This window comes from Pygocentrus nattereri, chromosome 30 (genome assembly GCF_015220715.1).
Source record: "Pygocentrus nattereri isolate fPygNat1 chromosome 30, fPygNat1.pri, whole genome shotgun sequence".
Taxonomy (NCBI): Eukaryota; Metazoa; Chordata; class Actinopteri; order Characiformes; family Serrasalmidae; genus Pygocentrus; species Pygocentrus nattereri.
The window spans coordinates 5,687,344-5,703,256 of record NC_051240.1 but is presented as its reverse complement, the minus strand read 5'-3'; the positions used below and the strand labels follow the sequence as shown (position 1 = coordinate 5,703,256).

Below are 15,913 nucleotides of genomic sequence, written 5' to 3'. Positions count from 1 at the left end.
ATATCAAATGTGCCATAACATTAACACATTTAGTTTTTTTCCTCAATGTATTAAATTTAGCAAATAAATAGTAACTGTGCATTAAAATCTGCAGAAGTGTGTTGAGTAATGTAATGTAATATAATGTAAAAATGTAATGTAGTTTAACCAGAGGTGCACAAACCGTAGTAACTGAACAAATGTTGGGCTGTTATTTAATCACTTTTCTTCCTTTTCCTTCCTAAACAATTTCTTTTTTTTCTTTTTTTTTAATAAACCATGCTTATAAGTATCAAACTGTAATTTTAGTTCATAGCTCTTTTTCATTTATAAAATAATTATATTGTCCAATAACATTGTTTATTTTCTAAATTAACACATCCAGACAGGGAACAAGCTTTTTTTTGCTAGACATTTTAGTGCACACTTTATTTGAGCATATTAAGGGACAAAAACATAAATACAAAATGCGCCATAACTTTTGAACATACCACATTTTATGTAATTTTGCATTAAAATGTGTAGTAGTCTGTTCTCTGTAGACGAGATGTTCACTTATTTACAGTAGGAATAAAAAAATAATGATAATAATTTGACTGGGTTGCCAAAACCTTTACACACATCTGTGCATATATTGGTCTATGCAGCCTACAGCAGTTTGGCCCCACCCACTCACATTGGTGGTATAATAGTGTTTCAGCCTGGACTGCCTTTTGATTTCAAGGTTGGCCAGTCAGAGAAGAGCTCATTTACATATCCGTCTTAAAGGCACAGAAAAAAGCAGCCTGTTTAATTCCGAGAGATGAAGAGACTTTGGAAAATGGTCATGTATGAATACATAAACCAAAAAATGAAGAAAAATGTAGCACGTGGGCCGTTTTAAATCGGCACTTCTACTGACATTTGTGAAATACCAAGTACTTAACATCGTATCGATCTGCTCGTAGCGCGTTCTTCCTCCTGAAATGATGTAAATTGGCCCAGTTCATCACGTCTGGCAGCGGTTCATCGACTGCATAAGTCCCACCGTAATCAGTGGTGGACTAACATGACCATCAGGGATAACTGTCTCTATCTGAACCTGATGAGTAATTTCTCCTTGGTGATTGGGGTCAGCTGAGATGATAAGACTCCCCCATCTGAAGTTGCATCAGCATCCATTCAGCCTGTTTATTATCATGCATATGAGTTTTTAATGCGTTATTAATCTCAGGTGTTTGATCCCTTTGTGAGCAGATAATGTTATTAGCTCATGAATTATCACAAATTGTGCAGACTCACGTATACTTATACTGCTGGGGCTTTAGGTGGAGGTTCATTTTGGCACTGTATATATATATATATATATATATATATATATATATATATATATATATATATATATATATATATATATAAATAATATGTGTGTGTGTAATATATATATATTAACTGTTATATATATATATAGCTGTTGTCAGAAGAAAACCTTGTGTCTCCAAAATTAGAATTAGAATTGTATTTTTAATGCAAGTCAGTGGAACCAAGTCAATCTTTCCAAGTCATTTATATAGCCATCGCGCTATATATATATATATATATATATATATATATATATATTTGTGTGTGTGTGTGTGTATATGTATGTGTGTGTGTGCGTATATAATGTGTGTGTGTGTGTGTGTGTGTGTGTGTGTGTGTGTGTGTGTGTGTATATATATATATATATATATATATATATATATATATATATATAATGTGTGTGTGTATGTATATATATATATATATATATATATATATATATATATATATATATATATATATATAATGTGTGTGTGTATTTATTGTGATAAATTGTTATAATGCAGTGTGTTTTTCTGAACGTATCGTGTAAATATGTATGCATAATATTCACATATGTTCAGAAAAACACATAGATGCACATATAATGTGAACATTGTCAGTACTTGTAAAACCCTGACCATGTTTCATTATAAAGAGAGCAACTTTTCTCTTGTTTAACTAGATTTACTTCCAAATACTGAATGAAAATCATTGTTTACATTTTTTTTTCCTCTGTTCTGATCTGATGTCTGAAAAAAAATATTGTGACATCGTTTATTGTAAAAATTTCTTGATGTATCGCAGAACAATATTTTTGCCATATCGCCCACCTCTGATTCCAAAAGTAGATGTGAGGTCTGGTGCCTTTTCATTAAAAAGAGGGAGAATTGTCATGAACGTTAATGGGATATATAGTATATAATATTTGTATAAGTTGCGTCTCACAATGTTTCAGCTTATATAAGTCTTCAGAGTGGTTTGATGTGAAATGACTAAAGTGAATGTCCACTGATTTAATTTTTTTTTTACATCAATAAATGGTTAAGATGTAAAGAGAGTTATTCAGAGTGGTTTGGTGTTAAATTGCATTGTTCTATAGAAACTTACCTAGTCAGAATTGTTCACAGCGGTGGTGAAAGGAACCAGACGTCCACCTCTAAAATAAAGTTATTGCATGAAATGGTTTTCAATACACTGCCTGGTGTCTGAGTAGGTTTGAGGATGCCATTGACCCAAAATGTGTTTTTTAGTATATTCATGGTGGAGGGATACAGGGCGCTGTGAGGCACAGTAGCCCCCAAAGAAACGTATTTTTCAGATTTTGCCATCATCAACACTCCATATAAAAACTCAGAAGACACATGTAGGTTCACTGGTGGTTTTGGATAGTAAATAAAATGTCTATATCTGCATTGTAGTCATTCACCACTGAACAGTTCTTGAGCCTTTCATTTAAAATTAAAGAAAAAAATCTGCCTTTTTTTTCCACCTTAACCATTTAATTTTGTAAAATTGTTGGAATTCCTCCATAAAACCAGCAGTTTGGTGGGCTTAGTTTTGTTTATGACTTGCTGTGAAATTTAATGAATTAAACTTTCCCTTAAGGTAATTTATAGTTTATTGAATATTTTATAATCAGTTTTAATTAATAATTCCAAAAAAATCAATGCAGTTAAAAAATCACTGCCCTCATATACATGTTTCCATCCTTACTGAGCAGCTTTCATAGTGCTGTATTGATGAGGATTGATTCACTTCACAAGCTTGAAATGAGTTCTTTTATGCTGCTTTCCTGACTTTGTTGTCATTTTCTTGCTGGCTATGTTTTATTAAACTCTGAAGCCTGAAACGCTGACTACCTCAGTCCATGTGACGCATTAATATTCTTTTAGCGAGGCTCTTCACCTCTGGGCCTCAGTAACTCTCTCAGTAACATCCCTCTTCCAGTACTTCAGCGGTTTACCTAAGCCTCCACTCCTCAGTAACATACTTGCATTGACAGAATCTGATGTTTTCGGACTTCAGGACAGGTCAGTGCCTCTGTGGCCAGGCCTTTGTGTTTTAGCTGTCAGGCTCTATCGAGTGGTGATGCCAGGACTGTCCGACCTTGAGAAATTTTCAAAAGATGTTTGGGATGCTTTGACTTCTGCATGGCTGTTTGAATGTATTTTTAAACTGTGCGAAAGCCAGAATGCGCTGTTTATTTAATTTCCACTCAAAAATACTCACTAAATATACAAGTTGTTTATCTTTTATCAGAAAGCAGAGAAAACATATATACTACACGTGACACACAAACATACTATAGCAATAGTGGGATATCGCACTGACATTTGACTGTTAGCTGAAGGAGACTGGAAAGCACAGGCGCTCATTCACAACTTCAGTTTCAAGCGTCAATCAATCAAACGAGTCACTGATTAAAAAAGAGCACAAATAAAAAACTACATCACTTCATTAACAGATACTAGCGCTGCTCTGTAGGCGACCCTGCAGTGACAGCAGAGGAGGGGAAAGTTCAGTCTCCTGTTGCTGTCACAGCGCCACTGTTCGCCCTTACCATTGCATCACGAAACACCACTTCATTCAATCATTCAAAGTTATTTAAAGGTGGAGCCAGAAACTTTGATTTTAATATCTTATTTTTTCATTCATTTGAGCTGTAGATGCTTCGTTGTCTGCGCCTGCATGTTGGCATAAGTGCTTTGGTTCAGACCACATTAGGTTTTTTTTTTTTTTTTTTTTTTTTTTTTTTTTTTTTTACATTTGTATCATTAGCTATTTGGCTCAAGATATTTCATCATTTCCGAGGAAAAGAAGGGCACATTTCTCGGCTGCATATGACGGAGCCTTTGAAACGGGATAGCCGGGATCGCGCCGCTGTGATGCAATCGGCCTTCAAATGCAGCCTCCGAATTATGCCGCCCGGGACAGCTTACAGTTTATAAACTGTAGACTTTGTCTGTACACCATGTATTTTTCATACGTGTAGTGTGAGTCACCACAGAACAAGATTTTTGAAATTGCCCAGTGTGTTTCTGAGTTTAGAGAACGTTTAATGACAGCCACACAAAAGACCTCTGACGTAAAACTGGAAGCCTGAGCTCCTCGGGTGCTTTAGCCTTGGATTTGATTCGTGCCATCACTGTGCTGCTGCTGAAAGAGACGGATAAGGATCAAAGCTATGAAACATACTTTACTACAGCTGTACAGAAGCACTTCTGATGTGGAGCAAAACCTGCTCTTCTCCACTGCAGCGCTGCTCAATTAAAGGTGACTAATGTAGCATATCTGGCAAATGCAAATCATTTAATATCAGCTAGATTTGAATGATTTAACCGTTTAGGTATGTTGCACTTATTTACACCACAACTACCTAATTCTAAGTGGGTTATTCAGTATGGTATCAGACTCTGTATCGACAAGTACTGAAAATGTGTGCTTGTACCAGGTCTGAAAAATTGTGTTGTTCCCTGGTTGTTGCAAACACAATACTTGCAGTTATTTTTATTCAATAATAACGTTGATATGTTGTAGCTTACAGTACTATACAGAAGTCTAGAAGGTAATGAAGATGTTTTACTCTATATTTTGAGTTTTGTTTTTTTTTGGGGGGGGCAGAAAGTTATTAAATGGTAAATAATGTACTGCCATTATTTATTTAATTCAAATTTCTTGATAAGTTTCCTAACTTCACCACTTTTTAAATGCAAGGAATTCTGGACTTTGAGTACCACTTCATATCTGATGTCCTCCAGGTTTCTTAGTTGTTTTAGAACCTTCCACAGCTCTGTTCATCATTGAGTGCATTTATATGTGCTCAGATTTAGTCAGTAATCCAGTCAACAGATTTACATGCACTTGAGTAATTGGGTAATGGGAAAAATCCGTCTACATGAGTTAGACACTAATCAGATTTCTGCTCTGCAACCAGCCAATAAATTCACAGAATACAATGAGACTTAAACAAAATGTAAAGATTAAACTTTTTTTTTAAATCACTCTACCCACGATATGAACATACATCATCTAAAATATGAAGAATATTTAAGTCCTAAAATCGTTGGTTTCACTGTTGCTCCAGGAGTGTTTTGCTGCATCTTGTCGTGACACTGCCCACTTATTTCTGGAGCCCTGGTTTGTTCTCGCACATGCACAGCCTGAGAAATCTGAAAGAAATCAGAGTAAGAGTTTACATGCACTGAGAAATCTGATTTCTGAGCTAGGATCCAGCTCACTTTGTCAGATTTCTAAATTAGTGTACCGTTTTCCATTTGAATAACTGGATAGCTGCAGAAGTCCAATTATGATCAGACTATTAAGCGCATGTACACACCCCCATTCTGGACACATCTTACTTTCTTTGTCACTTACAGCTTCCTAAAGTCCTACTAATTAATTCAGTCCTATGAAGTTGCAGAGCTGCAGCATCGTTTTACACTTTCATCTTCAATGAAAATTGTTTTCTATGATGGGGGAGTAAAGTATCTTTAGTAATTCTTTGTTAATGGCAGGGACTGGACTGTGCTGAAGGTGTGAATGAGCAGTGATAAGGTCAGTGTCTTGGCTGCGGTTGGCTGAAGGGTTTTGTTCGTGGTCTCTCCAGCATGTCGCTGGGTTAGCAGCGATATCGCAGTCGTCCATCTTCTGTTTGCTAAAGCGGGGACCCCTCTGCCTGCGCCATCAACGGCCAAATGTCTGTCGGCAACAGCTCCGCGGCCTGAGCTGTCAGTCAGGGCACTTCACCCTTATCACTGTGATGGAGCGATTTCATTTCTCCTTTATCTTCTCTCCTGTTTGTGTGTCTGTGTCTTTTTGAAATTCATGCTTCAGATTATCGATCACTCTGCTCATCAGTGCTGTGTGTCTGTTTCTCTGTGTGTATCTGAAAGCCTGTGTGTGGAGGATTGACCGTTCTTTCAGTTGTAGCTGTGAAGTTTATTTGACCCCGCCGGCCCTTTGCTGACCTGTCGGGTCTCGTCATTTTTGGCTTTTTATTGTATAATTTTTTTTGTTATTTTTTTTTTTGAAGCCTCTATCCAAAGCCAGCTGAGCTGTTACTGACCTCACTGTCCATGAGCTTCACTACTGCAGGGAGGAAAAAGTTTTTGGACTAGAGCATTGGGAGTTATTAATCTCTCTCTCTCTCTCTCTCTCTCTCTCTCTCTCTCTCTCTCTCTCTCTCTCTCTCTCTCTCTCTCTCTCTCTCTCTCTCTCTTTCTCTCTCTCTCTTTCTCTCTCTCTTTCTCTCTCTCTCTCTCTTTCTCTCTCTCTCTTTCTCTTTCTCTCTTTCTCTTTCTCTCTTTCTCTTTCTCTTTCTCTCTTTCTCTTTCTCTTTCTCTCTCTCTCTCTCTCTCTCTCTCTCTCTCTCTCTCTCTCTCTCTCTCTCTCTCTCTCTCTCTCTCTCTAGATGAAGACGGTGAGTGTGGCGTTAGTGTTGTGTCTGAATGTTGGAGTTGACCCTCCTGACGTGGTGAAGACGTCTCCCTGTGCCAGACTGGAGTGCTGGATCGGTAAGAGTGTCCATTTATCCCATCTCTCCATCCCTTACCCTGCTTTTACACTGACGGGCAACAGTTTGCTTATGTCATTCCAAGTGTGTTCGGGACTGCTTGTGTTTTGTGCACATGGGTGTATACAAGGTCCAACCTTCAACAAGAAAATGTATTAGCCAAAAAAAAAAAAATATTATACATGTTGCTTTTTTTTTTTAACTATATGTGTGTCTTATAGTTTATTAAACCCGTGCCCGCTAGACTTCTTGGCAGTTAGTGGTGTTTATCTATTCGTGAAACATCACCATTCATGCAGAATGTGAAAGGAAATGGTTACGAGTCCCTCTTCCATGATTTTCACTAGGCCTAGGCCGTATCTAGTTTTTGTACCTTCATACCTTCCTGACATTTTGCCGGGGTAAACAGTATCTGACTATATTTGCATATTTAAAAAAACAAAAACAAAACAACATGTAAATGCATCCATTCATCAGTGTGTCTGTTGATTCCTGTGTCCATCCATCCATTCATCCATCTCTTCCTCGATTTAACCATCCATTCACCCGTGCATTCCACCAATTATCCATTCTTCCATCCATCCCTCCCTCCCTTCATCCATCACCCATCGATCTATCTATTCCCTCATCCCTCCCTCCATCTATTCTTCCATCCCTCCCTTTATCTATCCACCCATCCATCTATCCATTCACCCATCTTTTCCTCAGTCCAACCATCCATCCACCCTTCCGTCTCCTTAGCCATCTGTTCTTCCATCACTGCCTCCTTCCATCCACCCTTGCATCCATTTGTAATCTGTCTCTCATCTGTCCAACATCCATCTTTAGGTTCATCCATCCCTCCATTATCTTCCTAGCCCTCAAGTCATTCATTCATACTTCAGTCTGCCACTTGGTCCATCCATCCATCAGTCTGTCCATTCCTCCATCCTTTCATCCATCCATCCATCCATCCATCCATCCATGGGTCTGGTCTGTTGTCTTTTCCTCAGCTCATCCATCCATTCACCCATCAGTCTTTCTTCACTCCATCCATCCATCTATCTATGTATCTCATCCATAAGTCCCATCCACCCATCTTTTCATCCGCTAATCTGTTCATCCCTGTATCTCTCAATTTATTTTGCATCCATGCTTAAGTTCATCTGCCCCTCCATCAACTTTATATTCCTCAAGCCATCCATTTATCCTTCAGTCTGTCTGGCATCCTTCCACTTGTTTATCCTCTCATCTGTTCACTTTTCATCTGCCTTTCTCTCCTTTTGCACATTGACCCATTCAATTTTTTTGACACCTTATCTGTCTCCTCATCTGTCTACCTGTCCAGTGGTATATACACTTATTGCCTTATTCCATGTATCCATCTGTCCTGCCTACCATCCACTAATCCACTCTTCCACTGTTCTATATAACCTGTTTTTCAGAAACAGACGGGTTAAAGTTTGATGTTCCTTAACACACATACTATGAACAATCACTATGTGACAAATTGGACAAGAAAAGAAAATTTAATGAAGCACTCATTTTGTGGTCGGTGACCATTGTAGTGTTTTATTTTGGGAAATCTGGACCATAATGTCTTAAAATGTTTAAACCATTGATGTGTTCAATATTAATATTTCGCTAGGCTCTCATTACAGCGGGTCCGTTCTCTAATTCAATCAGGATTGCCTTTTTCTCACCTTCATTGTAGTTTTGCTGCTGCAAGCAGATCCAGTGCCCCCATTTTTCACTACAAACTATAATAACATCACCTGTACAGTGTTCAGCAGGAATGCATGTCATGCTTGCGGTGCAGAATTATGAATTTCTTGATCCATAAACAATTGATTTTCTTTTTCTGTTGATTTGCCACTTTTTCAGCGGACTGGCTGCCCTCCATACTTCATGTTTGATAAAATGTACCAGTGTTCCTATTAAAATCACTCTGGTTTATTTTACTGCACTTTCCTATACCACTGTTTATTCAGAAGCCCTGCAGAATATTGTTTATACCTTCTGGCACTTACAATGAATTGAATGTAATTTAGAAAGTAGACAGGTTTCAGGTTGTTTGTTTGTCTGGAAACCGAGTGCACAAATGTTTGATTTGTTCGTCATACATAATTAATGCGTAACATAATGACAAGTTAATTATCGCCTTGATTCGCACCATGGTTGTGCCAACAGGGCTTATACTTATCCTGTGGAATTGATGATAATATTGCGTTCTGTACAGGAGTGAAGTATACCATGTTATTTTCCTCATCTCTCTAGATCCTCTTTCAATGAGTCCACAGAAAGCCCTGGAGACGATAGGGGCCAACCTACAGAAACAGTACGAGAACTGGCAACCCAGGGTGAGTCCACTTCTGCTGCATTGTTTGACCCCTCCCTTAAGCAGTAATGTACACAAACGTGCGCCTGTGGTCTAAAACTGCCTTATCCCAGCTCTGTAATTTAGGCTATCCTGAATTAGGCTGTAACCACCTGCAATAGTTTACCAATATAGTTGAGCTGCTAAATGACAGTAAAGGTAAACAGTAAGCTAATTAAGATGTTTGCACAAATACACCTGTCGTCTCTGGAGGGTGGATCCATTGGATATTTGTCTTTCCATCGCTGAAGTTAATGTACTTAGATGTTTCTGTTTTTTGTTTTATTTTCTCTCTCTTTTATAAGTGAACAGCCACCTGTCAAGGAGTTTCTTATTGCTGTCTTCTTACTGTCATAATACAGAAATTTACTCTAGCACTCCAAGCACTACTGGAAACTGTTGAAACATCTGTCAGAACCTTTGAAACAGTCATGGTTTAGGATCGAAAAGCAATATCACTAGAGCTTGTTTTAGGACTAGATATAATCTGTAAAATGTTGAGCTGTAAACTTACTCAGTAGATACAGTACAGATGTCAGCAGTCACCCTTCAGTTATTTAATGTCCAGGGAAAAACTGTCCATTTGTCAGTGTCGAGGTTCCATTGTTTTCAGTTTCTCCAAGAAATCTGCAGACACACCTCCACAGTTCAGTCTTAGAAGTTGGTTGATCATTTTCTGAAAGACTCCAAACATATTCAGTGTTGATGAGGTCTGGACTCTGGGGTGGTCAGTCCATTGTGCACCTACTTTGTTTGATGTTTCTGTCTTCTGCCTCAGTGAGGCTTCTTGAACAGCTACACATCTTTTCAGACCCATCCTTAGCATTTGGACCACGGTAGGACTAGGACTAGGGTGAGAGTTTTGGGTTTCAGGTTTCGAGTTAAAGAAAATAACGTTCAGTTTAGTGGATATTTACAAAGCATTTAAAGTGGACTTTCCAAATAGTGTTATCGTCCCATTTTTGGGCTTATTTTCCCTTGACTTCCTCCTTTTTTATGCAAGTTGATAACTTTATATCTCATCTCCTCAGAAATCTCTCTCTCTCTCTCTCTCTCTCTCTCTCTCTCTCTATATATATATATATATATATATATATATATATATATATATATAAGCATTCATAAATCTACAGATACTTTATCATGCCTCAAATTTGAGAAATATATGGATAGAGCTGTTGAAACACAACTTCTGACTTGCAGAGTGATTTGTAATCCAAGCCAGCACTATTTTTCTAACGCGTCACACGACAGCTTTATGCTGGGTAATAAAACCTGTGAGCCGAGTCCTTTTTCTTCACAAGCAGCAGCAATCAATAGCTCTGAAATCAACATGTTCATTAGTGGTAGATCAAGAGCGTATATCGAGCATGAAGCATTAAAGACGTGCAGCTTGTGAACAGCTACCTGCAGTGCTCTAACCTATAGAGTAGTTCTGTGAGCTGTGTCTGTTTCTAAATGCATATGAACATGCTTGTGTGCTTGGAGCTAAGCAACAGTGGAGCTGGGCATAAATATTAATCTGTGAGAGCTCTCAATCAGAGGCTGGTCCTAACACAGAGAATGCTAGGGGAGATGTGGTGGTTTGGGGTTTTCCTAAAGTGTTTGAGACTTTAGCAAACAACTTGAAATGTGAAAGCCAAGTGAGCCCTGACCAAAACAACAGCAAGTGAAAGCTGGTCTAAGACTCCTCACCCAAAAGACCTTCACACAGCAGGTAAAAGTGGCCCAAATCTAATATTCTCACCAAATCCTATTTTTTTTTTGTTTGGCTGTTCACAATATCTTATATATGTGACTTATATGCGACATTGGCCTTAACAGATCAGCTCCTGAACTGACCTGCATATACAAAAAAACAATGCTTCACGTTGCTTCACGTTGCTTCACGTTGCTTCACGTTGCTTCACGGGGCTCATTCAGAGGTAAATAATCATAACTGCCAACGAACACCAGTCGCTCCCAGAGGTTTCAGTTTCATTTCATGTGTTCAAGCTCACTGTGAAAAAATCGCGGTCACTTGGTTGGTTTACACCCTTGGATTCTTTAAACTTTGCTTTCAGGTCTTTAACTGTGCTCTGACACTACAGGCTTGTTCCCCTATTTCCCCAATTTCCCAAATTTCTTTCAAAATGTCTTTGAACAGGGAGTGATTGTGATGAATCTCTTCTAAATTCTTATACAGAAACATCACCCGAAATGTTTGAGATCTCAGCAGCATGAAATTATGATAAATGTGGAGCTGGATTGACTGAAAGTTGCATGAATTTCAGCCTGGCTGTTCAAACTGAGTTGCATTGCCACATATATTTCAGTACCACATATGAAAGCGTCTCAAATCAGAATAGACCATTTCAGATTCGTTGTTTTTTGCTGTTTCACACTGCCACATAGATAAGATTTTGGCCAGTTTTACCTGCTGTGAGAACAAAGCCAATATGAGTCCAGACTCAGAGTCCAAATCAATCCCCTTTTATCTGGGATTAAAAGAATCTGCTTTAAACTTACTCCAAAAGAGTCTGGAATTATGAATTGTAGTCTGTACACGTCTGAATAAACCCTAGCATCAAAAACTTTGAATGAACCCTTGCGCAGAGGAGTCAGAATGATCCCACATCAACTTGGGCACAAGAGTGTGAGAGAGCTTTGGCACCAAATGAACTCTGGCATTAAAGAATCTGAGTGAAGATGTGAATGTGCGAGTGTGAATGGTCTCTTGCTGAAGATGATCCAAATAAACCTTGGCTGCATTCAGAAACTTGCTCCACACTCCGTGTGATGCTGACCAGTGCACGTATATGTTAGCGGACAGAATAGAACTGGAGGTTGGCGCATTCCATCAAGCTGCTTAGCTGTCCGATGATATTCTGTTGGGGGCAGTTTGGAAAGATACAGTGGCACTTTGCAGGTCCTGGAGGAAGCTTGTCCCAGCTTTTGCCCTCCTAAAATCAGTTTTTGGGTCACGGAGGAAAGGAGAAGGATCTGTAGGAAAAAGCAGTAACTTTCAGGATTTCTGGACGCAGCCTCTGTCTCAAAAGTGTCTGAGTGAACCCAAATGAACCTTGAACAAATTAGTCCGAATTAACAACAGCCGACATTTGCATAAAATGTCTGAACAAACCCTGGCCTGACAGAGGCGGATTATACCCAAAAGAACTCTGTCCCAAAACACTGTCTTGTTAATATAAATGAACCCCTTCACCAAGGGAGTCTGGACCCAAAATGAATGTAGCCTAATAAACGCAATAAATATCAGCCATGACCCACAAGTGTATGAATGAACCTAATTGAAGTCTGGTCTAGGAAAGGCTAACTGAATTCAAATAAACAATTGTCTGAAATTGTCCAAATTAAGAGTTCTGGCTCTAAAAGAAGAGCCCAAGAGAACCAAAATAAACCTTGGCCCTGAAGAATCCAATAGAATCCTGGTCTGAAAGACTGAACAAACGCGTTGCCCAGAAGATTTTTGCACAAACCATGGCCCAGTAGAATCCTAATAGCTTTTAACGACCTTGACGACACAACTTGTCAGAGCCTGTTAGCTTGAGTAGTTCATTTAATTGCAAACCGTGGACTTTTTTACATAACAACCGAACAATTTTCACATTTCACGAGTTTTTTGGTTCTAGCAGATGCTTCCGACAGCAGTGTGCAACAGCCTCTTTGCCTTGGCCTAGTGAGATGTCTGTCCTGATCTTTTCGCACAAGGCTTCTACATGACTCCGCCTGCCGGTTCTGACAGAGGAGGTGCTGCACTCCCCTCCTGGGGAATCCGAGAGGTGCAGCCTGCTGGTTGGAACAGATGGCAGTGGTTTGGCCTCACCTGGCCCACTTAAACACTTTCAGCTGGGCAAGATAGAGTCCAGGAGAGAGTTTTGATCTTACAAGCCTGGGTCAACAGCAGCAGATGGAGGAATGGAGATGATAGACGGGAAGTGAGGAAAGGAGCAGGCTAGCTTGGTCCAAGGTTGGGGAGAAATAGCCAGGCTTTGAAGGAGGGATAGGAAAGAGAGAGAATCAGAAAGAGGGAGGGAAAGAGACTTGCTGGCCTTGGTTGCTCTCAGTCAAGAATCACTGCCAGAGAATAAAGGAGCTGAAAAGTTTGAAAATTGGCTGATTTTTGGTGGCCTTTTAATTTTTTTTTAACTCAAAGCTTATAATCTGTGGGATGAATCAACAAAGAGTGCGTTTTTCCTCTACTTTGTAGTCAGTCAGACTGTAAATAACATTTGTTCTTTATTGAGCCAAACTGAGATTTTAAATTCTTATATAATCAGTTGTCTATTTAAATATCAGTATTTGACAGAGTGCTGCATTAGAAGCAATGGGTTATCACTTGCGTGCCTCGCTGGCTATTGTTATAGGCCTCTTTGGTAGGCTTAGCACTTTTAATAAAGCTGTGGCTGTTAGTTTTTTAATGTGTGATTGTTGTTGGTATGTCACTGCCAAAAAATGAGGAGTGATATTTAGAGAGATCAGTTCAGAGTGCCATTATCAGAAATACTCTCAATCATACAGTGTCTCTCAGCAAATCATGTTGCAAGGTCTGAACTAACTGTGGTACGAAACGTATCCATACACACTTAGTCGACTAAAATGGACGACCAAATTAGTGGCAACTAATTTAGTAGTCGATTGGTTTGTAACGTCATTACGCGTCTTTCTCGCGCTCATTAGGAGTGTTTTGACATCGCCGCTTACTGGAGAGTTAACAACAGTGCGATGGCTGCCTCAAGAACACAATCCTCAGAAGTGTGGGAGGTAAACTCTGGAAAAAGGTGGTCAGTTGTGCTATTTGTAAAGCCGACCTTGGCTGGCTATGGGAGAACATCGTCCATTTTGGAGCGTGTGAAGAGGAACCTCGTCGGTCCACTGAACAGAGAAGATTCTTGGTAAGAGATGCCGCATCCCAAACTGCCTACTGCCACACAAAATAGTGTGTAAAAATACCATTAGAAGTGCCCTGTTTAGTATGTGAAGCGCAGCAGTGGTTTGAGATGTGACGAGCAAGGTTAGTTAGCTGCTGTTAATGGTAACGGTTAATGGTAAATTCCGTCCTGCGTAATGTTATGAGCGGTAACGTTTTCCATTTGGAAATGCACGCTCTCTGTAATCTGTTGGAACAGAGAAGCCAGTAACTATTATTCACAGCGACTTCGTTCACCTTTCAGTGAACATTGCATGGTTGTCTTCACGTCGAGGCCACCGGTGCGTTCAAGTTCAGCGAACGCAGGAGAGCATTTCCAGTTTTCTGTGTTACGTGAACGTTTGCCACCACTCACAAACCGTTTAATGAGGTAGTTCTAGGGCAGGTGGACGAAGGGCTACCGTCGGAATGAAATGTTCCAGAATCGTTCAAATTTAACTGTTCAAAGAGAGCAGGTTTGCCACAAATGTTCACCACTTTCCCCTCCGCTCCATCAGAGCACAACGGGGAGAGGAGAGCGACTCTCACTGAAGCACGGAGAGATGCTAACCTTCCTCCGTTTCACTAAAGATCCGTTAGTGTAGAGTTTAGTTTCAGCCGAGCATAGATGGACAGCAGAATCCACAGAGCACAGACTGTGCTGTTTAAATGTACTTTTACATTTTTTTAAAACTGGATTAAGGGAAAACTGAGTGTTTTGTTATATTTTATTGCTGCTACTTTGCACAGCCTTGGTTTAAAATTTTGACAGGAAACAATGTTGGAGTTTCATTTATCTTTGGATTAGCGGGAAAGTTCATGACAACAAGTTGACAAGTTATTCATTTTTATTATCTTCATTGTTAATTAGAAAATGCATAATACAACCTCAAGCAAAATTCAGAAGCCAATAGCTACATAAGTCATTTGGTAATGTAATGATGTATAATCCACATAATCGATTATTTGTTTCAGTAACCGATGGATTCCACTTTCACATTAGTCATTTGTTGCAGCCCTAATACATACACCGATGAGGCATAACATCCTGACCACCTCCTTGTTTCTATGCTCATTGTCCATTTTATCAACTCCACTTACTATATAGGTGCACTGTAGTTCTATACATATATATATATATATATATATATATATATATATATATATATATATATATATATATATATATATATATATATGGATTAAGCTCAGAGCTTCTTTTCTGGTGTGTAGAATCACATCAGCGTCGCGCCCTCATCATCCAACCGTCTGAAAGCCCTGGAAGCCTTTTCTCTCGCTCTCTTTAAAGCTCAGTGAGCGGGTGTTGCTGTGTTCTCTGCAAGTTTGCTGTAAGGTGTTGCCTCTTCACCGCCGTTCTAATCTCCTCTTGGGCCGACTACCGCAGAGGCCAGCCTCCTCACCCTCCTAATATGCTCCTCTTCAATATTTGATACCTCTCTCCCTTTCATCCCTGCGATCCGCAGCCATCCCTCGCTTTTAATCGCCCGAGAGAGAGCGCGAGAAACCCACCCACAGCCGTCCTAATGAGTGATCACTTTGTCGGTGTGTGCAGATTTTAAATGAGAGGAGAAAAGGAAACAGCAGAAGAGCTTTAACTGTGTGTTGTGGGTCCCGTTGGCAACACACCCGCTCTGAAATGGCAGTCGCTCAAAGTGAATTAACGTGAGCCGCTAGAAGTTGCATCTCGTTGCTTTTCTCTTCTTCGTTCTGCTTTTTAAGACGACTCTTGCTCTGTTTGTGTCGGCCTTGCTGAATGTTTTTGGATTTTAAAGGTGAATTTCTAAGGTTTTTTTTTTTCTTCAGTTTGTTTGTAATT

At 39.5% G+C, this 15,913-nt stretch overlaps 1 protein-coding gene across 6 annotated transcripts in view; it reads left to right on the top strand.

Moving 5' to 3' along the window:
- Positions 1–15,913, top strand: part of rptor (regulatory associated protein of MTOR, complex 1) — a 205,583-nt gene that overhangs the window by 19,922 nt on the left and 169,748 nt on the right. For all 6 annotated transcript variants that reach the window (XM_017693051.2, XM_017693048.2, XM_037536528.1 and 3 more), the window contains exons 3-4: positions 6,713–6,815; positions 9,071–9,153. In XM_017693051.2, the coding sequence (XP_017548540.1) occupies positions 6,713–6,815; positions 9,071–9,153 (186 nt within the window). The remainder of the gene's footprint in view (positions 1–6,712; positions 6,816–9,070; positions 9,154–15,913) is intronic.